Source organism: Urocitellus parryii, chromosome 4 (assembly GCF_045843805.1).
Source record: "Urocitellus parryii isolate mUroPar1 chromosome 4, mUroPar1.hap1, whole genome shotgun sequence".
Lineage (NCBI taxonomy): Eukaryota > Metazoa > Chordata > Mammalia > Rodentia > Sciuridae > Urocitellus > Urocitellus parryii.
This window is the reverse complement of record NC_135534.1, coordinates 6,905,553-6,928,332: the sequence shown is the minus strand read 5'-3', so window position 1 is coordinate 6,928,332 and position 22,780 is coordinate 6,905,553. Positions and strand designations below refer to the sequence as shown.

Genomic DNA, 22,780 nt, shown 5'->3' with positions numbered 1-22,780 from the left:
TTCACGCAGGCCTTAGGCTAGCTGGGAAGGCCCCAACGGTTTCCTCGCTTTGCTGCAGGTGTCCCTGGATCCGCGGCCCTCTCCCCCAGAAGTGTAAAGGGAGAACCCAGGGGCCCCAGCTCAGGAGAGTAACGAAGCCAGCTGTGGGTGTGAACACTCGTTTATTTACACATTGTCATCCGAAAGCAAAAACCCAGCCCAGCCTATGGGAGGGTACAGATCTCAGATTGTCACTCATAGAGCCTGCGGACCCTTCCCTCCTCCAGAGCCCCCGAGGATGGAGGCCTGGAAGAACCAGGAAGTTTAGGATTCTGCTAAAAATTAAACTGTATGCTTTCATCCGATTTCTTTCCAAAAGGCCAATTTCATTAAGTATTCTAACTTAACTCTGCACCATTCATACTTTTAACTCTTCTATTGTCCATCCACCCAAAATTGTTAATAATAATAACAATAATAATAACAATAATAATACTGTAATAATATTAATAATACTTCACATTTGTACGAAGCTTACAGAATGTTTTCACATATAGCATCTCATCTGAGCCTCCCAACAGTTCTGTGAGGTAGGTATTCTCACCTCCCTTTTTACAGATGGCTTAACTGAAGCTCAGAGAGATAATGGGATTTGCTCAAGGCCACACAGCTAGTTAGTGGTAAAGCTAGGACTTGATCCCAGCACCCCATATTCAAGTCCAGTGTTCCAACACCATAGCTACCTCTGTAAAGTGGAGTGACATTTCTTACCCCAGTCAGGCCTGAGGGGCGACCTGAGGAGCCAAAGGCTGAGAATTCTCAGACTAGGGGAGGGATGGACTCAGCAGCGGCGGGGAGAGTTGGGGTACTTGGCCTTCAACTCCTGTTTGAACTGGCGGTAAAGGATCTTATTATGCTGATTTTCAACCTCCTTTTGTGGATGGAACTTCAAGGCTTCTTTGAAGCCCTTATGAACCAGGAAACCTTCATTCAGCACCTCAAAATCAAACCCTGCCACGTGCAGCTCACAAGCCTGTAGAGAGAGAGAGAGAGAAAGAAGAGTCAGCAAAGTTTAATTGAGTTCCCAGGGCTCAGATGGCCTTCCTCACCCTTCTGGAGGCATCTTAGAAACTGCACTATCCATCCCAAACTGTGATCTCCCCTGCTTTACTGCCTTCACTCCATCCCTGACCCCACCACCACTTTTACCCATCCCCCTTGCCCTCTCCCTTTTAGGTACCTGGCTGATTCGATTGAAGCCATACTGCCGAAATCGCTCATCAAAGGTGGGCACCTTGCCTCCAGCCACGTAAAATGGCTCCCAAGGGTCCTGCCAAGGCACCACGTAGGCAGGCCTCAGCAAGCTCTCTTCTGGCAGATTGACCCAGCGGGAGTAGTTGGTAGGCGCCTGGCAAGGTGTGCACAGCCCATAATAGAAGGGCCGGACCTCGCCCACCTGGTAGAGCTGCAGCAGCTCAGTCTTGCTCATGGGCATACGGCGGGCTCGGCGGATCTCAAAAGCAGGCACCACCAGTGCGGTGCCCCCCCACTGGTTGCTCTGATCCAACATTTCCCGCAGGCCTCTCCACAGCCCCTCACTGGGCACCATGTCCACGTCGATCACCAGGGCATAATTGGCTCCCTCACGAGCCAGATTCCTCAGCAGGTTATTAGGGTAGGAGACATTGGTGCCTAGGGCGTAATTAATCCCTGGTTGGGCCACCCTGGCTAGCTTGTCGAAGACCTCCTGGCAGGAGCGCAGTAGGGCAAATTCCCCAGGCTCCCGGGGGTCAGGCACTGCTGCCTCATAACGCGAGGGGCACACCAGGTGCATGGCGACCCTGGCGCGCATATCAGGGCAGTGGCTGCTCAACGCGTAGGCCAGCACCGTGGCCAGCTGAGCTTCCTCTTTGGTAGCCGCGAACACTGACACGGACAGCGGACCCTCCCAGCGCTCCAGCAGGCCGGACAGGTGCAGCAGGTTGTCCACGCTGGCATGCGTGGCCAGGATCACATCGTTGGGGTCCATGGTGGTCTTCAGTAGGCCCCTGTAGACGCGGTAATCACCGCTGACGTCCAGGACACCTCCTGAGGCCAAAGCGGTGCGGAGCTGAGCCTTCACCTGGTCCACGGATCTCGGGGAGGGCGGGAAGAACTCGAAATATTGATCCTGCTCCTCCTGCCCATGCAGTCCGGACAGAAGCGACAGGTAGAGTAGCTGAAGCATCGCCACCAGCATGAGCGCGGCCAGCAGCAGCTGGTAGAAGGCGCACCGGATGGCGTAGGACATCTGCATGGTTCTCGGGGCTTGGAACACGCAGCAGGGACCACCGGGCCGCAGACTCTGCCAGCGACCGCAAGCCCGGATTTACCGCAACCTGCCGAGCACCGCCGAGGCGAGCCGAGGCGAGCCGAGCCCCGCGCACCGCCCCGCCCGCCGTCCGCCTGCGGGCTTCGGCGCGCGCCAGCTCGCCCTCTGCGAGAGAGGAGGAGCTACTGCACCCGCCGCCCGCGCCGCGCGCTTTGCAAAAGCCGAACCTGCCCGCCGCCCGCCGCCTGCCTCCGGCCCGGGACGCACACCGCTCCCTCCGGATCCGTGCGCAGCCCCTGGTCCAGCGGGTCCTGAAATCCAGGCGCTCTCGCCCAGACTCCGGAAGGGGAAGCTGTGGCAGAACTAGGCTGTAGCTTAGTGAAAGATGGGGCGGTTGCAGGCTGAAGTGGGCCAAAAGGAAATTAAAAAGCTCCTTTCTACAGCGTTTCTCTCCCCTGGGTCCTACCAGGTTGGTACTAAGAAGTGAATGATGGAGACACGGAAGTGCGGAGGAGATGAGAGATAAGAGAATGTGGAAGAAGCACTGCATGTGGGACGAGGTGGCCGAGTGGTTAAGGCGATGGACTGCTAATCCATTGTGCTTTGCACGCGTGGGTTCGAATCCCATCCTCGTCGAGATCTGTTTTACAAGGAACACTCCTTAATTTTCTACATCCCCCTGCCTGGGACAGTGAGTTGAAGCAAACTGAATTTGAGGATGCTGGTGGAATTCGGTGCACTCTCCGTCTCTCTCCCGTATTTGCCCATCATTCGTCTTCTCCCTCGCAGGTGTTAGAACGTTTGCGGGCCAGGCCACAGGTGTACTTTTCCTTCTCCCTATAAAGAGGGCTCATGGGTGGGTGACACCTATGACTGGCACTGAGATTCCGGGCCATTCCTTGTTGGCTGGATGGTATCTGCAGGAGTTAGAGAAGCCCGCACTCTGCAGTGTTTGATCATTTCATTTATTTCTCTATTCAGCCTACTGATTGTCCCCACTTACCATCACCTCCCAAGGTGGTGAACTCCTGCCCACAGCCGCCTCCCCAACACATACACATTTAAGCTGAAGGCCTGGAACATTTCAGTACCAGCTACCATACATGGAGGGCACTTAATGCTTGTAGATTAGTTGATCCATGGGCTCTTGAAAAGAGGAGTGGTTTGGGGAAAGTCTGGCACCTCCACTGCTAAATCAATTATATGTGATAAATGTTCCCTTTTTGGCCAAATTAGGAGGGCCCCCATGGAACAGAGCACTGTGAATCTTGGGAAGGGGTGGACAGACTGTGGTGGGCTTTGAATGCCAGAATAAGGTATTTGACCCCAGACTCATGGGCAGTAAAGTGCCAAGGTTGTGAGGGTAAAGAGCGACCTTTAAGTCATATTTTGCACAGAATGTGGTGCACATGCCTGTAATCCCAGCTGCTCAGGAGGCTGAGGTAGGAGGATTGTGAGTTCAAAGCCACCTTCAGCAAAAGCAAGAAGCTGAGCAACTCTTTGAGATCCTGTCTCTAAATTAAAGATACAAAATAGGGCTGGGGATGAGGCTAGTAGTTGAGTGCCTCTGAGTTCAATTTCCAGTACCTCCTCCCCTCCAAAAAGACATATTTTGCAGCTCAATAATACCTAGAAGGCACCTGTTCCCTGCCAGGGGCTGTGTTAGGCACAGGGACACGAAGCCTGGGAGACATGGGTACTTAAAGGTTTTCACCAGGCGCAGGTACGAAGAGTGGAGAATGGAAAGCCCTTCAGCACAGACCTTGTAAGTAGAAGGCTCAGAAGCCACATTTGGTGGCATGTGGGTTTTCTTAGAACTACTCAGGGTTTAAAAATGACAATTCAAATCACATTAGTGGTTAATTTTAGTGAACTGGTAGATTTCATGTAAAATCCACATTCTGTTTAATTCTGGAAGATCTGGCAAAGAAAATTCTGCGTTCCCACAGGGTGACCGTTGGCCCGAGTATCAGAGTGGCTCCCATTTTTGCTATCCTAACAGTCTTCTCTTTTCCTCCCTATGCACCCCCAGCCCTTTGAACATTTGAGTTTTATCTGCAGTGTTCACAATCCCCAGTCACTATCTCCATTGTTGAGATTCTCCTGGTCATCTGCCCACAACCCCCCCCCCCACCATCATGCCCAATGCTAGGCACATTACATGTTATTAATAAATGAATAAGATACTTATGAAGTGTCCTCAAGGCCCCTAGACTAAAGGGAGACTTTAAAGTAATGAATAGACCTTGGTGAGGTGTCAAAATCAAGAAAAGCAATATTGAAGGTCCAGAAGGTGGGCAGAGGCAGCTGGCTGGGGAGAGGGACTGGTTGTGGCAGAGAGGAACATGGGGGATTCAAAGACTGGTGTAAATAACTATAATTGATGGATCTGAGTGACTTTACTGCAGGCCAAGTGGCAGGGCACTATGCCTTCTGGGTCCTGGAGAGGTTGGATTTGTTAGGATTCTCTAGAGAAGCAGAACCAAAAGAGAGGGAGAGAGAGAGAAAAAAAGATATTAGTAGAATGATTTTTATGAATTGTGATCTTGAGGCTGGCAGGTCTCAATTGTGCAGGGCAGGCAGGCAGGCAGGCAGGAGACCCAGGACGAGCTGAGGTTGCAGTCCAAGTGTGAAGGCCACCTGGAAGCAGAATTCCCTTTTCCTCAGCCTTTCTTCCTTAAGACCTTCAACGGATTGGAGGAGGCCCACCCACACTGCCAAATGTGCGATACTATGATATAGTAAGAAATATGTATTTGGGGCTGGGGCTGTAGCCCAGTGGCAGAATGCTTGCCTGGAACATGTGAGGCTCTGATTCTTAGCACCACACACACACACACACACACACACACACACACACACACACAAAATAAAATAAAGGCATGCTGTCCATCTATAACTACAAAAAAAAAAAAAAAAAGAAAGAAAGAAAAAGAAAAAAGAAAAGAAATACAGCCAGGCGCAGTAGCGCACACTTGTAATCCCAGCGGCTTAGGAGGCTGAGGCAGGAGTACTGCAAGTTCAAAGCCAGTCTCAGCAAAAGTGAGGCAATAAGCAATTCGGTGAGACCCTGTCTGTAAATAAAATGCAAAATAGGGTGGGGGGTATGGCTCAGTGGTTGAGTGCTCCTGCGTTCAATCCCTGGTACTGCCCCCCCATAGCCAAAAAAAAAAAAAAGAAAGAAAGAAATATGTATTTGGTCTCTGTGCCTGGCTTCTTCCGACTCACAGCTTCTGAACCCCTTGGAATCTCCTGGGTGACTGGTGCATCTTTTGTTCTAATGAGAAAGTCTTGGTGAGTTCCTCGATAGCAGGGATCCAGGATGAGTTGCCAGGGAGATCAGTTATATGATTAGATGTTTGGAACTCTCAATCCCTTTCCCCACCTCTAGGGAGTGGGGAGAGGGACTGAATGAAGTTGAATTGATCAACAACGGTAAATGGGTCAAGGATGCAATCAATTATAATGAAGCCTCCATTAAAAACCCAAGGGAGCTGGGATTTGTGACTCATTGGTAGAGCAGTTGCCTGGCACATGTGAGGCACTGGGTTCCATCCTCAGCAACACAAAAATAAATAAAATAAAGATATTGTGTTCCTCTATAACTAAAAAAATATATTAAAAAACACACAAAACCAAAAGGACTGGATTCAGGAACTTCCAGAAAGCTGAATATCTGAAGGTTCCAAGAGGATGGCATGACTTGCCCCAAGAAGGCCCCACCACCCACCCCCATGCTATACCCTATGCATCTCTTCCATCCGGCTCTATCTTTTGTAATATCCTATAAAATGAGTAGGTAAATGTATTTCCCTGACTTCTGGGAGCCACTCTAGCAAATGAATTGAACCCAAGTAGGGACTTGCTGTAACTCTGATTTACAGCTTGTCATCAGAGGACCTGAAGTGGGGGCAGGCTTGTTGGATTGAGCCTTCCACACCTGAGATCTGCAACCATCTCCAGGCAGACAGTGTCAGAATCAAATTGAATTGTGGGACTCCCAGCTGGTGTACCCTGGAGAATTGCTTGGTTGGTTTGTGGGGAGACCGTACACATTTGGTGACTAGAGGTAAAGTTTATATTGAAAGTGATAGTAGAAAGAAAAAAAATACTGGTTTATTTCTTCCCCCTCAGAGAAGAGAGTTTACTTTACTCAAAGACTACTGATTTAGGAGTTGGAGTGTAGCTCAGTGCTAGAGCGCTTGCCTAGCATGTGCAACGACCTGGGTTTGATCCCCTGCACCACACATACAAAGTCTGATTTAAATGTTATCGCATCTTAAAATATCCTATAGTAGCCAGGTGTGGTGGTGCACATGTGGTGGTGCACACCTGAAATCCCAGTGGCTTGGGAGGCTGAGGCAGGAGGATCATCAGTTCAAAGCCAGTCTCGACAATGGCAAGGCACTAAGCAACTCGGTGAGACCCTGTCTCTAAATAAAATACAAAATAGGGCTGGGGAGGTGTCTCAGTGGTTGAGTGCCTCTGAGTTCAATCCCTGGTATCCCCCCCCCCCAAAATATACCCTCACATTGACAGCCAGACTGGTGTTTCATCAAATATCTGGGTGCTGTGGCCTAGCAAGTTGACACACAAAATTAGCCACCCTAAGGCTCTCTTGCTCTCTGACTCAGGGCACTGAGCTCTTTCTGCTTGCCTCCACACAGCTCCAGTCAGAGCCCAGACTCACTGGCCCTACAGATTCTTTCCCTTTCTGGGCTGGTTTCTGATGTCTACGCTCCACCCCACCCCTCAAGAACCAAGTGGGTTCTGTCTCAAACTGGGCCATTCAGAGATGGGTGTCTGTCGGGTGAATCTTGGTCTCTCTCTTTGTTTATTGTGCTGGGGTGGAACTCAGGGGTGATTCCCCACTGACCACATTACCAATTCTTTTAATTTTCTAATTTGAGACAGGGTCTTGCTAGGTTGCAGAGGCTGGCCCTGAACTTGCCACCCTCTTGTCTCAGCCTCCCGGGTAGCTGAGATTACAGGTATGGGCCACTTCCTGGCCCCAGCTTCACATTTCTATCCCCAGTCAGATGAAGGCTTGATTGAGCCTTGAAGACAGTTAACCAGGCCCTTTCCTTGGCCAAAGGTGATGGCCAATGGCTATAGTTTCCTAGCTTGGTACTCCCAAGCTAGGGTGCTTCCCTGTTATAAGTCAGACCAAGCCAAGGGCTTTGCGCATTCTGAAATTTCCCAGCTGTCCCTGGAGAGTAGTCTATTTCCCTTCCAGAATGCTCTCAGCCTGTAAAGCTATGCGGCCTTCAGTGGCCCGCTTCAGGATTTCCCAACTCTCAGTATCCCTTTACCTGGAAGGAATCCTCCACCTCACGTGCTGGAAGGCCAATTATTGTTTGAATCAAACAAATTAATGTTTGGCTGTTTATCTACCGTCCTGAGACACCCTGGGGGCTCTGAAGCTACTTTACTTGAGGGGCAGGACAGCAGAGTGTAGGTTGGTAGTGTTGCCATCTTAACAATATATATCTTCTGACCCATGCACATGGGATGTATTTTAATTTCCTTAGGTCTTCTTTAATTTATTTTAGCAATGTTTTATAATTTATTATTATTTATTTATTCTAATTTGTTATACACGATGGCAGAATGCAATTCATTTCATATTACACACATAGAGCACAATTTTTCAAGTCACTGATTGTACACAAAGTATTTTCACACCTTTTGTGTCTTCATACATGTACCTAGGGTAATGATGTCTAACTTATTCCACCATGTTTTATAATTTTTAATGTACATGTCTTCTACCTCCTTGGTTAAATTTATTAGTAGGTATTATAGTCTTTTAGATCTTACTAAAGTTGTTTCTTAATTTCCTCTTTAGTTTGTTCATTGCTAACATGTGGAAATAGAAGTTAATTTTGCATGTTAACATTGAATCTTGTAACTTTGCCAAATTCATTTATTAGCTCTTATAGTTTTTGTGTATTCATTTTAAATTCATTAAATTTTCTATATTCATTAAAATTTTCTATATATGTTACATGAGCTGTGAATAGATATAGCTTTACTCCTTCCTGTCGCAATACGTGATGGAATCAGGGTCATTCCAGGTGGATTGGGCTGGCAACGAGAAAACCACACAAACACAGGAAATACTTTTTTCAGGGCTCAGGACTGTTTTGCACCCTTAAGAATAAGGCACCCATGTTGGAAGACACGGAGAGCAAGGGAGGCAAGAGGCAGGCAAGAGAGAGAGCACACCTGAGCCCCTCCCTACTTACTGGGGAGAAACCAGTCTTAGAATATTCCACCCAAATAAGGCAAGGGATTGGATTTCAGAGGGTGGAGTCTTGCTTGGTGATGTCTTGATGTCAGTGGTCAGCAGATTGACTGATATCTTGGAAAGCCACACCCACGTCAGGTGCTGTGTGGCACATGAAAAGGCACACTTATGGGGCACAGCCTCATGAGCAACCTCAGCCAGTTCCCTCACAGGCTCAAATGTGCAGAGCTCACACACACAGCCCATGGCTGGCTCCTGACAACTTCCTTTCCAATTTGAATACCTTTTATTTCTTTTTGTGCCCAGTTGCTCCAGTGAGAACTTCCAGTACAATAGAGGAAGTTGTGATGAAGTGGCACCCCCTTTCTCCCCAGAAAAGCCCTCTTCACCATGGCTGATTTTAAGACTGTCAGCAAAAGAGTCTCTGCAGCAGAGTCCAATATAGATAAACGTCCTATTTTTGTGTCGCCCTGGTTTACTTGGCCACTGGCCGGGAAGATACCAGCACTCCAGGTGCTGGACACCCCCTTACTAGTTTTTACAAACATATCCAGTATAGTTTGTAGAAATGTGCAAACCAGGCCTCTGGCCTTGAGCTGGGCTTCACAGAGATGTCTACATTTTTAAGATAAGTTACAAATGGGCTCCATGGTAACAGCTGGCAGGGGGAGGAAAGAGAGGGAAGAAGAAGCTCTCCCCTTCTCAGGTGTTGTCCTTGAAGGGTTAACTTGCCCAGAACAGTGAAAGAAAAAGCTGCTGGGGTTCAGGGGATTAATTGATTACAGCAAAAGCTGTACCCTCTGAACCTGGCTGCAGCCAAATAAAACTGTTTCCTGCTATCTTCGGTGCCTTGCCTTGTTTGTCCCTACAACATTTTTGGCGACCCAGATGGAACAGAGGAGGTAAAGAAGGCTAGTCTGCCTCTCTTGTCTCTGGGGACCGGCTTCCCTGGGGCGATGGGGGACAGCAGTCCCCTTGGCATGCCCAGGCCACTCTTGGCCTGAAAGAGGATCGACTCACCCAGCACCCTGCGGCTGCCACCCGGAGCACAACGGAACCCATAGGCAGCAGGAACCAGAATTAGGGTTTTTGAGCACCGCCCAGCTGAACAGGTAGGACCCGGGTCCATTTGGTTTTGCAGCCCACCTGACTTCCCCTTCGAGGCCTAAGTGGGTGGAAGAGATGCTTGATTACCTTCTGTTGGGTCTCCAGTACCCTCCAAAGTGGTTGAGCTAAAACGGACCCAGGGAGTCACCTGAGTAGCCTCTGATCGGGGTCAGCGAGCAGAGGGGACACCGTGACTCCCTTTTCTGTTTGATTTAGAATTGTTGGAATCTGGGCGGTATAGAAATTCTGTCCTGGCCATGTCCGTGTGAAAGTGTGTGAAAGCCTTTCTTTCTGTATGTCCATGATCTGTCTGGAGTAGCTATAGGAGTTTTGACTCAGATGCTGGGGACATGGCACTGTCCAGTGGCCTATTTGTCCAAACAGCTGGACTCTGTAGCCCAGGGCTGGCCACCTAGTTTACGGGCCCTTGCAGCCACAGCTCTTCTGGTGTTGGAAGCTGATCAACTGGCCATGGGACAAGAACTGGTTGTCAGAGTTCCTCATTCAATTTTGACATTGTGAAAATATAAAGGACACTATGGGTTGACTAATGAAAGAATGGTCAAATACATATCCACATTGAGGTCATCAGAACTCTAAACCCAGCAACTTTGCTGCCCATTGGACCTGGACAACCTGATCACAATGTGTTGAGGTCATGGGTGAAGTGTCCTCCAGCAGAGCAGACCTGGCAGACCAGCCCTCGGGGACGCCGATGCAGAGTACTTCACAGATGGAAGCAGTTTTATAAAAGATGGGGTATGTTTTGCTGGATATGCAGTGGTCACTCTGGACTTTACTGTTGAGGCAGAACCTCTGCCTCAGGGAACTTCAGCACAAAAAGTAAAACTTATTGCTTTGACGTGAGCGCCTCAGTTGACAGCAGGAGTCTGTGTGGATATTTACATAGACTCAAAATATGCGTTTGCTACCCTTCATGTTCATAGGGCCTTATGTAGGCTAATTAACTCAGGAGAGGAAAAAAAAAAGGGACATAATTTATGGGCAAGAAATTCTTAAACTTTTGGATGCACTGTGGGCTCCCAGGAAAGTTGTGATTATATATTGCCGAGGTCATCGAAAGGGAAACACTATGGTTTTTCAGGACAACCGGAGAGAATGGACAGAGAGGCCAGGTTAGCTGTCTGCACGAAACGGGCAGAAAATCCAGTCCCAGGTTTAAATGTCGTCCTTCTGCCTGGCTGACTAGCTAACAGAATGGGAGCCAACACACTCCCAACATGAAAGTAAGTGATTTAAGACTAAAAAAGAAATTTTTCTTCCAGGTGGATGGTGGAGATTTTCTGATGGCCGGAATAGCCATCCCGGAGATTATAGCCCCAGCTTTTATCAGACAGTTTCGCAGGAAAACATGTTGGACATACAGCACTTGAGACAGTTCTGAATCAACAGAAATGTCACACAAGCAACACCTGGATGATCTGCAAAAAACGTGAGGTTTGTGCACACAACAATCCTTGTCAGGGGCCAGAGCTCCCATCAGGAATCCAAACTATAGGAGGAGCACCTTTTGAAGACTTGGAAGTAGACTTCACTGAACTACCATGCTCACAGGGCTATAAATAACTTTTGGTTTTTATGTGTTCATATTCTGATAGGTGGAAGCCTTTCCTACCTGCACTGAAAAGGCTAGGGAGATACGAGGATGCTTCTCTGGGAAATTATTCCCAGATTTGGTATCCCAATAACTATTGGCTCAGAAAATGAGCCAGCATTTGGGCAGAGGTGATATGATTACTGACAAGAGTTTAAACATCAGATGGAAGTTACATACTGTCTACAGGCTGCAGAGTTCTGGTAAAGTTAAAAGGATGAACAGGACTTTAAGACTCAATTGGGTAAGCTGTGTCAGGAGACTCAGTTATATTGTGATGAACTTCTCCCGATTATACTGCTGAGGATTAGATCCACTAGGAGGACTGGATTCTTTTCTTTTGAGATAATATATGGGAGCCCCCCCTCTTATTAGGGGACTACAGGGAGACTTAAGAGAGATAGAAAAGTTAACCCTGAGACGACAGCTTCAGGCCTTAGGAAAAATTTTACAGGTTCTCAACCAATAGTTAGAGAAAGATTGCCAGTAAGTTTGACCCAGGTGCACACTCCTTCAAGCCTGGAGATAGAGTCTGGGTCAAAGAATGAAATATTCAACCCCTGAACTTGTTTGGAAGGGCCCTTTCACTGTTATTTTATCCACCCCAATTGCAGTCAAGTTTGCAGAGAGAGAGAGAGGTCCCTGGATTCACTACACCAGACTCACGCCTGTAGCTGAGGACTGGGAGTGCTCTCCAGATGCTGCTACGCCCTTGAAGCTGGCCATCCTGAAGAAAAAGGAGCACGGGAGAAGCTTGAGGATCAGAAGGACAACAGCTCCAGTCACTCTGGAAGCTAAAACTGGTTTATGCACGGCTGAAGCTTGAGGAGATTACGGCCCTGTTTCAGTCACACAGGAGGGACTGGCTGATCAATGCCTGGTGAAAGATAAACTTCCCACCAGAACTAGTGAACTCTTTCAACCTCTGAGATAGTTCTTATGCTGTAATGCATTGCCACCCTTGCTTCTAGATATATACATAGTTCTCTGTTTGGTTTTTGCTACTGGTTTGATAACAGTAACTCCTACTGACTGAATTCTGGGTAACAAAATTTCACTTAGACTTTTTTATCTTGCTTATATAAGTTTTCTAGGATTTGTTTGGTGTTATTAATGGTTGGCTTCGTTAATTTATGCTGTTTAACCTATGCTAACCAAAATGTTAGTCTATTATTTAGTTTGGTTTCCTTTGATAACCATAAGGGATTCTGCTCTACTCCTATTCCAACTATGGAGCTCATGTGAACCATGTGTCAAGACAATCCACTATAACCAAGAGGTGGTAAAACATATATTTAGGACTTGTCCCACCAGAGGAATGCTATAGATGGATGAAGGTTTGGAAAGGAAAAAGAGGTTCATTGGAAGGAAACTTGATTTAGGAAGTCACCAATCTTGGGGTGAAGGTAACTGGCCACCCCAGAGGATTATTGCCACTTATGCTCCAGCTACCTGGGCACAAAATGACAGTTGGAGCTACAGAACTCCTATTGACATGTTAAACAGAACTATTCACTTACAATCTGTAGTAGAAACTATGATTAATCAGACTGCCACAGCCTTTGACTTCCTAGCCACACAACAGACCAGATGTGAGTGACTAACTATCAAAACTGCTTGGCATTAGATTACCTACTGGCTGAGGAAAAAGAAATATGTGGAGAGTTCAAAAGCTCAGATTGTTGCATCCAAATGGATCACAATAGACAGTTAAGAACATAGCTAACAACACAAGAGAACTAGCACATGTGCTAGCTCATACCTAGAAGGGCATTAAAGTTTGGGTCCCAAATATGCTTTTGGGAGATGGTTTTCAACTCTTGGTAGATTTAAAAGTTTCACTGGTGTAATGGGTATTCTGCTGTTAACCTGTTCATTGCTCCCATGTTTGGCTCCACTGTGCATTAAAACTATTGGGTCCACTAAAGAAGCTGCTGTTGAAAGGATGACAACAACTAAGGTTTTGACATTACATAAAGCTTTAAGCCAAGATAATGGTAATGATGCTCCTAAATTTAAAGGATTAAATTACGGAGAGCATCATTAAAGGGGGGAATTGAAGTGGCATCCCCTCTCTCCACAGAAAAGCCCTCTTCACCATGGCTGATTTTAGGACTGTCAGCAAAAGAGTCCATTGTAGATAAACTTCCTATTTTCATGTCGCCCTGTTTACGTGGCCACTGACTGAGAAGATTCCAGCACTCCAGGTTACTAGTTTTTACACAAACTAGTTTTTCACAAACGTATCCAGTATAGTACTTTGTAGAAATGTGCAAACAAGGCCTCTGGCCTTGAGCTGGGCTTCACAGAGATGTCTACATTTTTAAGATAAGTTACAGCTGGGCTCCATGGTAACAGCTGGCAGGGGGAGGAAAGAAAGGGGAGAAGAAGCTCCCCCCTTCTCAGGTGTTGTCCTTGAAGGGTTGCTGAGGGCCATTACCAAGTAGGTATTGACGCATCGTAATCCTTGCCAGTGTACCCCATGTTAAATGGACTTGCCTTGGAAATTTGCTGCGACCTTGCTTGTGTGTTTGAGAAAGATGACCCTGCTCAAGGTGATCGAGGGTGGATCCAGGTTTGAGGAAGTATCCTGCAGGTTTGAGGAAGTATCCCGGTCCTTGGGCTTAGGGTGTTCCCGGTTTAAGGCGTTTCCCGGTTTAAGAATATGGGTTTTAGGGAAGTTGAGGTTGAAGATTATTGCTGCTGGGATTAGGGTGTTCCTGTTGCTTGTTCCCGTTGAGTTCTCGTGAGATTCAAATGGGATTTTGGAAAAAGCCTCGTGGAGTAGGTGAAGTGTGCGGCAGAACGAGACTGCCCCTGAACGTGTGTGGAGGCTGGTGTGAGATCCGGAATAAAGAATTGCTGTTTGAACCTACAGAGCTGTGTGGTGGCTCGTGATTCTGTGCCAAGCCGAGTCATTGGCACTTGGCTTCGGCAAAGGGTTAACTTGCCCAGAACAGTGAAAAAAAAAAAGCTGCTTTTATGTGAACTTCTGCAGACTGTGAACTTTACTGCATTTAGTGTCCCCTTTTTCTTTTTCTCCCTCTTTTTTTTAAGAAGACAGAGGTGGCATAATCCTTACAGAGCAGGGAAGGAAGGAGGGAATTCCCCAAAGCAACAGGGCTTCAGCAGCTGCCGGGAGTCCCTCAGTCTCTCCTTTTACTTACAGGGTTAGTTCCTCTGGTTCGGTTCCATCTCCTAGCATTTCAGTAGTCAGCTCTCAAAAAGTTCTGGGGGGGGTATCAAAATTTGTAACTGAAAGTTCGGTTCCTGACCTTGAAGCCAATTAATGCCAATTTAATAATGAGGACAGGGTTTTGAGAAAAAGAAAAAGTGAGGTTTATTGCTTTGCTAACAAAGGAGAATCACAGGGGACTCTGCCCCAAAGATTGTGACTCTCTTGATCTGGAGGGACAAGGGGTTTTAAGAGTTTCACTTGTTAACCTGGGAGATACTCAGTTCTTAGATCCCCAGCAGGCATTGCCCTCCTGCAGTGGGTGTGCTCCAGGCAGCCAATGAGGGGCTTCTCTCATCCTGCTTAACAAAGGGGGGTAAAGTTCCTTAAAACACAGTACAAAGGGGTGTCAGGCTGACTTGCTTTAATTACCCATTTTCATGTCCAACATACTTAAGTTTTTACCACAGAAGTCACACAACAAAAGGCACAAAAACAAACAAACAAAAAACATATAGAACACAGAACAAAACACAAGAAAACAGAAACCCAGCACCGAAACAGAAAAACAGAGGAGCAATGCAACATCTTGCTAAAGCTCCGGGGTAGGAGTGCGTGCGTGCCCGTCGGCACCTCTCTACCCTTCCAGAGGAATTCCCTACAGAACAGAACAGAGGACAGAACGATTTCTCATTACTGTCCTGGACAGGAGTATATGTGAGCCTCGCCAGGCCACCTCTCTGTCATCAGAAGAGATCTCCCTTAACCGGATACCAGATGTTATAAAGGTGCCACTTACCTATGGAGGCCTCCTCCACCAGGTGCTTGCTGATAGTTTTAGTGCGGCAGTTGGAACCCCCTAGAGTGGCTCTCCAGCCCGGAACCCTGGAGCAAAGGCCGGCTTTAGAATTTCCAGCAGTCTGCTCTTGTGGTCTGGTCTGGCAGGGTCATCTCGCTGGGGCCTCCAAAATGTTAGACCAGGACGCAAGAAAAGACCACTGACTCCAATTGAAATCAAATTAAAGCAAGCTTATTATTTCACCGGCCGGGCTGCCTCTCCCACCCAAAACTGCGGGAACAAGACAGCCCCCGCAGCTTTCCTGCAGCCCAGCTTTATAGCCCAGAAAGTTACACAAGGGAGTTATAGATAACAGAACTCTGACGAGCATAACACTAATGGTAGTTTACATTTTTGCTGGCCCCGACATCAGAATTTATGAAGGTCATTAGAGCCTCAGAGAATGCTGATAACGCCAAGGTCGCGGGTTCGATTCCCCGTACGGGCCACCAAATGCCGCAGTCTGACTGGGCACAATTCAGGAGCCACTTATCAAAAGAAACAAACTTTATTTTTAAAACTACAAACGCCAAACAAAACAGCTCCTCAGGAAAACCCTCAGAGCCCAACTGCCACCACCGGCTTCCAGAAGCCTCTCTCCACACAAACCACACCACCTCCCACCACCTCCTGCTCTTGAGGCCGATTGGCTGGGTCGCGTGGGCGGAGCCAAAGAAGTCCCCCAATGAGCAGTTCCGTAGTCTGAAGGGCAGGGAAACAGCCCAATGAATATCACTGCAGAGGAGCCAATCAGCTAGATGTTGCTGGGGCCGCTGTGAGCCAATCATCAGCTGGCAGTCTGAAGGGCAGGGAAACAGCCCAATGAACATCACCACAGAGGAGCCAATCAGCTAGATGTTGCTGGGGCCACTGTGAGCCAATCATCAGCCGGCAGCTGGGAGTTTGCTGGCAGCTGGAAGTTTTCTGGGGCCCCTTTGGCTGTGGCTCTCAACAGAGAAGGTTGTTATCTGGCCAGGGAAGGCCAAGATTTGTAAAGCGTCACTAAAGTTTCAGAGAGGGCTGCTATCTGGTCAGAGAGCCAGGCATGGGTGAGTTCAAGGCACGGGCAGGCATTCCAAGCAGGTTCAGAATTTGCAGTAATTTATAGTAAAGCCAAATTATCTTTTCATGGCTTTGTGGTGAGATGGCTCCCATTTTTAAGAAAAGATCAGGTTGGGTCTATCAACTTTCACACAAATATGGCAAGGACAGAATTTCTATACCGTCCAAATTCCAACAATTCCAAACCAAACAGAAAAGGGAGTCACAGTTTCCCCTCTGCTCGCTGACCCTGAACAGAGGCTACTCGGCTGACCCCCCGGGTCCGTTTCAGCTCCAACCACTTTGGAGGGTACTTGGGACCCAACAGAGGGTGATCAAGCCTCTCTTCCACCCGCTTAGGCCTCGAAGGGAAAGTCAGGTGGGCTGCAAAACCAAATGGACCTGGGTCCTACCTTTCAGCTGGGCGGTGCTCTAAAACCCTAATTCTGGTTCCTGCTGCCTGTGGGTTCCGTTGTGCTCTGGGGTGACAGCCCCAGGGTGCTGGGTGAGTCAATCCTCCTTCAGACCAAGAGTGGCTTGGGCATGCCAAGGGGACTGCTGTCCCCCATCACCCTAGGGAAGCCAGTCCCCAGAGACAAGAGAGGCAGACTAGCCTTCTTTACCTCCTCTGTCCCATCTGGGTCGCCAAAAATATTGTAGGGACAAACGAGGCAAGGCACCAAAGATAGCAGGAAACAGTTTTATTTGGCTGCAGCCAGGTCCAGAGGGCACAGCTTTTTCTGTAATCAATCAATCCCCTGAACCCCGAGTTCAGGGAGTTTCAGAGTTTTATACCCAGCATGTAAGGGAGGAGCTCAGAAGTTCACAGTCTGCAGAAGTTCACATAAAAGCAGCTTTTCCTTTCACTGTTCTGGGCAAGTTAACCCTTCAAGGACAACACCTGAGAAGGGGGGAGCTTCTTCTCCCCTTTCTTTCCTCCCCTGCCAGCTGTTACCATGGAGTTCAATTGTAACTTATCTTAAAAATGTAGACATTTCTGTGAAGCTCAGCTCAAGGCCAGAGGCCTTGTTTGCACATTTCTACAAGCAATGGTATGCTTCATAGCAGACCAAACTGAGGAATCTTGTAAGTGCTGGCCTGACACCTATGGCGGATGCCCTTAAAATTCATGCAAAAAACGCTTTCTAGATAAGCCTTGCTATGAGAATGGAGCATACACCAAATTGACTATTTGGGACCCATGGAACCCAAAATGGGCTTCTGGTGTTGATGGTAAATTTTATTCATGGGGTTTTGCCAAACACCCCTCAGTCTCTATCAGAATATGGAGAACTTATAAAAGTGCTCCCTCAAATTCACATGACCATCCAGGAGCAAGAGAGGGAACTCCAACACCAGCTGGATGCAGGTGCCCACCCTGAAGCTGACCTTTTCTCATGGGTGGCCCTAATACGTCAGGGCCTTCAGCTTCTCAATTTGTCCAAAGTGAATAACATTTCAGACGGTCTCCTCTGAGCAGGTTTGGATCGTACTCCGTTAATTGATTTTCTGCTCAATACCTCAACTAGACCCCAAGGTCCCCCTCTCCAGCCTATGAGGAAGTACCTCTTTTTTTGTAACTCATCAGAGAACTTCTCTTGCTGCTACACTTCCTCAGGTTCAGCACCTGTGTTCAGATTGTTCGAATTTCTTCCTCAACCTTTGCTCCGCCTGGGTTCTTTTTCTGGTGCAATGGTACCCTGACAAAAAATCTAAGCCTCGACATGCCGTTTGCTTTTTGTGTTCCTTCCACCTTGGTTCCTCAATTAACCCTGTACAGTGAGGCTGAGTTAACATGGCTTGTCACCACCTCCCTTTCCAGGACAAGAAGGGCCGTCTTTCTACCAGTAGTCGTTGGCCTCTCCCTGGCCTTCTCCCTTGCTGCCTCTGGACTCGGGGCAGGAGGACTTCCATCAAATGACCCCTGGCCAGGCTGGCTAAATCAACCCTCACTGTGTGGCTGACTCCCATTCTCACTCCCGTGTTAGTAATAGGGCTTCTACTAATGATTGCTCCCTGCCTCCTCAGGTTCTCTCCAAAGCGCGTGAGTGGAATTGCCAGAGTGACCTACAACCAGATGCTCCTACACCCCTACGGTCGCCTCCCCACCTACACCGGAGCCACTCCCCCCCATGACGCTCCTAAACAAGCAGGAAATAGCCAGACGAAATTCGACGCCCTATATCACCAAAAAGGCTGGAATGTGGCTGCGACTTGGTGGCGACTTAGAACAAAGCAGCCCGCGTGGGAAAAGAACATCCATCAGATGCCGGCGGAAACGCCTGTCAATCAGCCAGATCTCCTGACTCACGCCTGTCAATCAGCAGGACCCCCCCGGCCAATCCTGGAGTTCAGCCAACTCCCCTGACCAACTCCAAGGGGGCAAGGGACCCTAAAAACACCTTTTCCTGTCCAAGCCCTTCCCTTCCCGCCGTGAGCCCCATAAAAGTCCAGTCCGGTCGAGCTTCCTCGCGGTTTCTTCTCCTGTCCCCTCTGTGGGTCTGATGGAGTTCCGCCCGGGAGTGATCTCTCAATAAAGCCTCTTCAGCGGCCCTTTCAAATCTGCCTCCTTTGGTCGCTGCCCGCCTCGCCTGATCTGACAGTAGCTACACAGCTTTTTAGGTGCCATTTGTGGACAATGGCATAACTGGTTGATTCATTTTAGCTGATTTTTTATTTCTCTTGCGGAGGATGATAAGGGAGAAAAAAAAAAGTCAGCCAAATAAGAACACATCTTCTGTTCATTTAGAAGTCAACATTCAAGGTAAAAGAATTCTCTATTAGATTGGACATCACTCCCATCCTTTGATGCTCGCCTGCTCTCAAAGAAATTAGTCTTCCCTTCCAGTGAATTATTCTCCATAAAGTCAACTAGATTCTCTACCCTGAAAACCTTGTGAAAGCTCAGCTCCAGCATGAGCCTGTCTACCACGAATTTAACATACTGCTTCATCAAAGTGCAGTTCATCCCTTGAGCTTCACAGCCAAGGCCCCCGTGAGGAACTCCTGTTCTATCCTCACAGCGTTGATGATTATTGCTTTTGCTCTCTGCTCTGATGGTTTGTGTAACAGGTGTTTAAAATTCAGCAGGCAAAGTCACAGTGTAAACCCTTGATTCTGATAATAAGTTCATTGGAAAATGTGAGGCCAGAATATTGACACAAAAGAACCAGAAAAGAAGATTCCTTCCGCAGTGGCAAAGGCTAAAACATGTTCTCGTAGGTAGCCTCTTTGTCCCCAATCCAACTCAAGGCCCAATCTGCTTTCCTCTTCACACAAGGCATCCTTTCAATAGCATTGGAGAGAAATTCCCTTTCTTTAGAATCTTTAATGTAAGTGTCAATAAGGAGACTCTACATTTTATTTTTTAAAAAAATTTTTTAAAGATTTTAAATTTTTTAATATTTATTTTTTAGTTCTCTGCGGACACAACATCTTTATTGGTATGTGGTGCTGAGGATCGAACCCAGGCCGCACGCATGCCAGGCGAGCGCGCTACCGCTTGAGCCACATCCCCAGCCCAGAGACTCTACATTTTAGAATGCATGTTTTCCGTGGCAACTTGGAAGCCATAGAAACAGCCCACTTCTGTAATTTGAACTTCTTGGCTAAATTATTCCACCAAGGGGGCTGGGGATGTGGCTCAAGCGGTAGCGCGCTCGCCTGGCATGCGTGCGGCCCGGGTTCGATCCTCAGCACCACATACCAACAAAGATGTTGTGTCTGCCGAGAACTAAAAAATAAAAAAAAAATATTAAAAACTCTCTCTCTCTCTCTCTCCTCTCTCACTCTCTCTTTAAAAAAAAAATATTCCACCAAATTTTCATTTGCTATGCCATCACTTGCTGCAAAGAAAGCCAGAACAAGCAATATAAAATATCGTTCCTCAGGGCTGTTTGTGGTGGCACATGAAAAACCAGCATCTACCTCAGAGCAAAGCCTGTCCAAGGAAGGGGGAGTGACCCTTGTCCTTGGAAAGACCCACAGAGCACTCCTAGGCACATACCCACCCTGCTGAGTTGTTTATCTACAAATAACTGGGGAGATCTGCTGCACCAGGTATCCCTGACTCAGGCTAGGTGAGGACACATAGCAACCCCCTAGCAACCACCAATCAGCATGAAACAGGGAAAATACCTGGGATGCCAGATGACCCTCTCAGTAGTTTATGGTGGTTGATAACATGTTGGGAAACCATGTAGTTCAGCATGTACTCCCCTCATGGCCTAAACCAATCAGATCAAAGGAATCCCTCTCTTGTACTAACCAATTAACCCTACCTACCCAACTTGTTCCCGCCAGTGAATGTGCTAATCATGTTTTAGAGTTGTTTTATGATTTTCCCACGGTGGGTGATGATTTGCGAAGAGACGCTATGATGTATGTGAAGTCCCTGCCTTCCCCAAAGAGTGTATAAAACTGCTGCAAACCCTGGGCTCGGGGCCTCTCAGGTCACCAGTTGCTGTGTGCACAGAGGAACGAGCTAGCTGACAATAAACACCTCTTTGCTGCTTACATCGATCTTGGTCTCTGGTGGTCTTTTGGGGGTCCCGAATTCAAGCATAACACACACACATGTAATCCCAGTGGCTTGGGAGGCTGAGACGGGAGGATTGAGAGTTCAAAGCCAGCCTCAGCAAAAAGTAAGGCACTAAGTAATTCAGTGAGATGCTGTCTCTAAATAATGTACAAAATGGGCTGGGGATGTGGTTCAGTGGTCTAGTGCCCCTGAGTTCAATCCCAGTACCAAAAATAAATAAATAAATCATATATATATATTTATATTTATATACACATATATATAAACGTATCATATATATGATATATATACCCATGTATATATACACACAATAAAATTATATATATATCTATCCTCAGGCTTCAGGGCTTCCCAATGCTGAATGTCCTTGGAAAGATCCACCTCCTTGGCTGTCCGAAAGGAAGCCTCATTTTCTTGCATATCTGCTTAATAACATGGTATTCAATAGGAAAGATGATGTAAGGATGGCCTTAGGCCTTAGCCTCAACAATTTCATTTTAAAACTCCATTTAAAAATAAACCTGCAGGGGCTGGGGATGTGGCTCAAGCGGTAGCGCGCTCGCCTGGCATGTGTGCGGCCCGGGTTCGATTCTCAGCACCACATACCAACAAAGATGCTGTGTTCACCGAAAACTAAAAAATAAATAAATAAATATTAAAAATAAATAAATAAAACCTGCAGTCTCACCAGGCAAGCTGCAGAGCCCTCCAATATGTCAATCAGGCATAGCCTGATAAAAGAAAGTCACATGCGATAAAAGTGAAGTCAGATGTCATTTGTCATAATCCTGATAAGAGTCAGAAATCAGCAAACCACATGTCCTAACACATGTCCTAAGTCTAAGAAAGAAAGATGTTACTAAGAAACTTGGTAGAGGGGTTAGGGTTGTGGCTCAGTGGCAGAGCACTTGCCTGGCATGTGTGAGGCACTAGTTCAATTCTCAGCACCACATATAAATAAATAAATAACAAAGATCCATTGACAACTAAAAAATATTTAAAAAGAAAAAAAAAAAAAGAAACCTGGTAACAGCTGATAGGGACCCAAACAGTGAACAGAAGCTCCCAAAATTTAATATAAATATTGAAGCAAATGAACAGACATTCAGCCAGCCAACACTGATGCCCACATGCTGGAGCGCCTGATGAGGCCCTGGACTGACACCCCAACTCTTCTCATCTGCCTGATCCTCTGCACTGTCCTCACTGCTCTCAAACTCTATAGCAGCCTCTTGACTCTGGTGAGAAAAGGACATCTTTACGTCTCCTTACAACTGGCTCCTCAGCCAGTGGTCAACTCCACTCCAGGGGAAGCCTCTATTGGTTCCTGACCTGGTCGCTGTGGTCTGAATATGCATCTGCTGGACTTGAGATCCCTTAGGTCTTAAGACTTTAAATCTAGCTCTGAAGCTCAGCATGCAGAGGGAATGTCTGTAATGGGTCTGTCGTGTTGAAGTGTGTTCACAGTGCTTAGAGTTAACTTAGAATGGTTTGCTTTGAGTTGATGATGTCTATTGCAGTGCCCAGCATTAAGGATTGCATTCCTTAACTAAGAACCTATAGAGTGAAATTGTATTAAGTGATTTGAGTGAATAAAACATTGAAGGGGCAAGAGTGCGTGGAAATTCTTTATCTTTCCCCTCAGTTGCAGATGTTGCACTTTGCCCACTGCGACAGATGACAAAGTGGCGGGTGTTCTCTCTCAGTAGTGGTCCATCCCCTACGCTGGGGGCAGGAACTTTAGTTAGGCTCCACGGACTCCTTGGAAGATCCTCCTCGCAGTCTTGCTGGCCAGGACACTGGTCCCACTGAGGGCCGGGAACATGTCCTCCTTGTCTGCCAGGCTGAGCCCCTTCAGCAGCGAGAGCTGCAGCTGCTGCTGGTCTTCGGTGGTGGCAAGTGGGGTGCTGACCAAGAGCATGGT

General features: G+C 47.4%; 1 protein-coding gene, 1 non-coding gene and 1 pseudogene across 2 annotated transcripts; 1 reads left to right on the top strand and 2 right to left on the bottom strand.

Annotated features, from left to right (window-relative positions):
* Positions 1–155: 155 nt before the first annotated feature.
* Positions 156–2,401, bottom strand: B4gat1 (beta-1,4-glucuronyltransferase 1). The gene is made up of 2 exons (XM_026396458.2): positions 1,220–2,401; positions 156–1,012 (listed from the first exon to the last, which is right to left on the bottom strand). The coding sequence occupies exons 1-2, from the start codon at positions 2,273–2,275 to the stop codon at positions 821–823; spliced, it is 1,248 nt and encodes a 415-aa protein (XP_026252243.1). The 5' UTR covers positions 2,276–2,401; the 3' UTR covers positions 156–820.
* Positions 2,402–2,844: 443 nt separating this feature from the next.
* On the top strand, positions 2,845–2,926 carry Trnas-gcu (transfer RNA serine (anticodon GCU)). Its single transcript has one exon. It is a non-coding gene; the product is annotated as a tRNA-Ser (tRNA).
* Positions 2,927–19,061: 16,135 nt separating this feature from the next.
* On the bottom strand, positions 19,062–22,780 carry LOC113188328 (ribonucleoside-diphosphate reductase subunit M2-like; annotated as a pseudogene).

What these genes read in the sequence shown, in the direction of transcription:
- B4gat1 (XM_026396458.2), bottom strand. Translation starts at nt 2,275, where the DNA reads ATGCAGATGTCCTACGCCATCCGGTGCGCCTTCTACCAGCTGCTGCTG. An exon ending in GCTTCAATCGAATCAGCCAG is followed by an intron (nt 1,013 to 1,219) that starts GTACCTAAAAGG and finishes CTCTCTCTACAG; the next exon opens with GCTTGTGAGCTGCACGTGGC.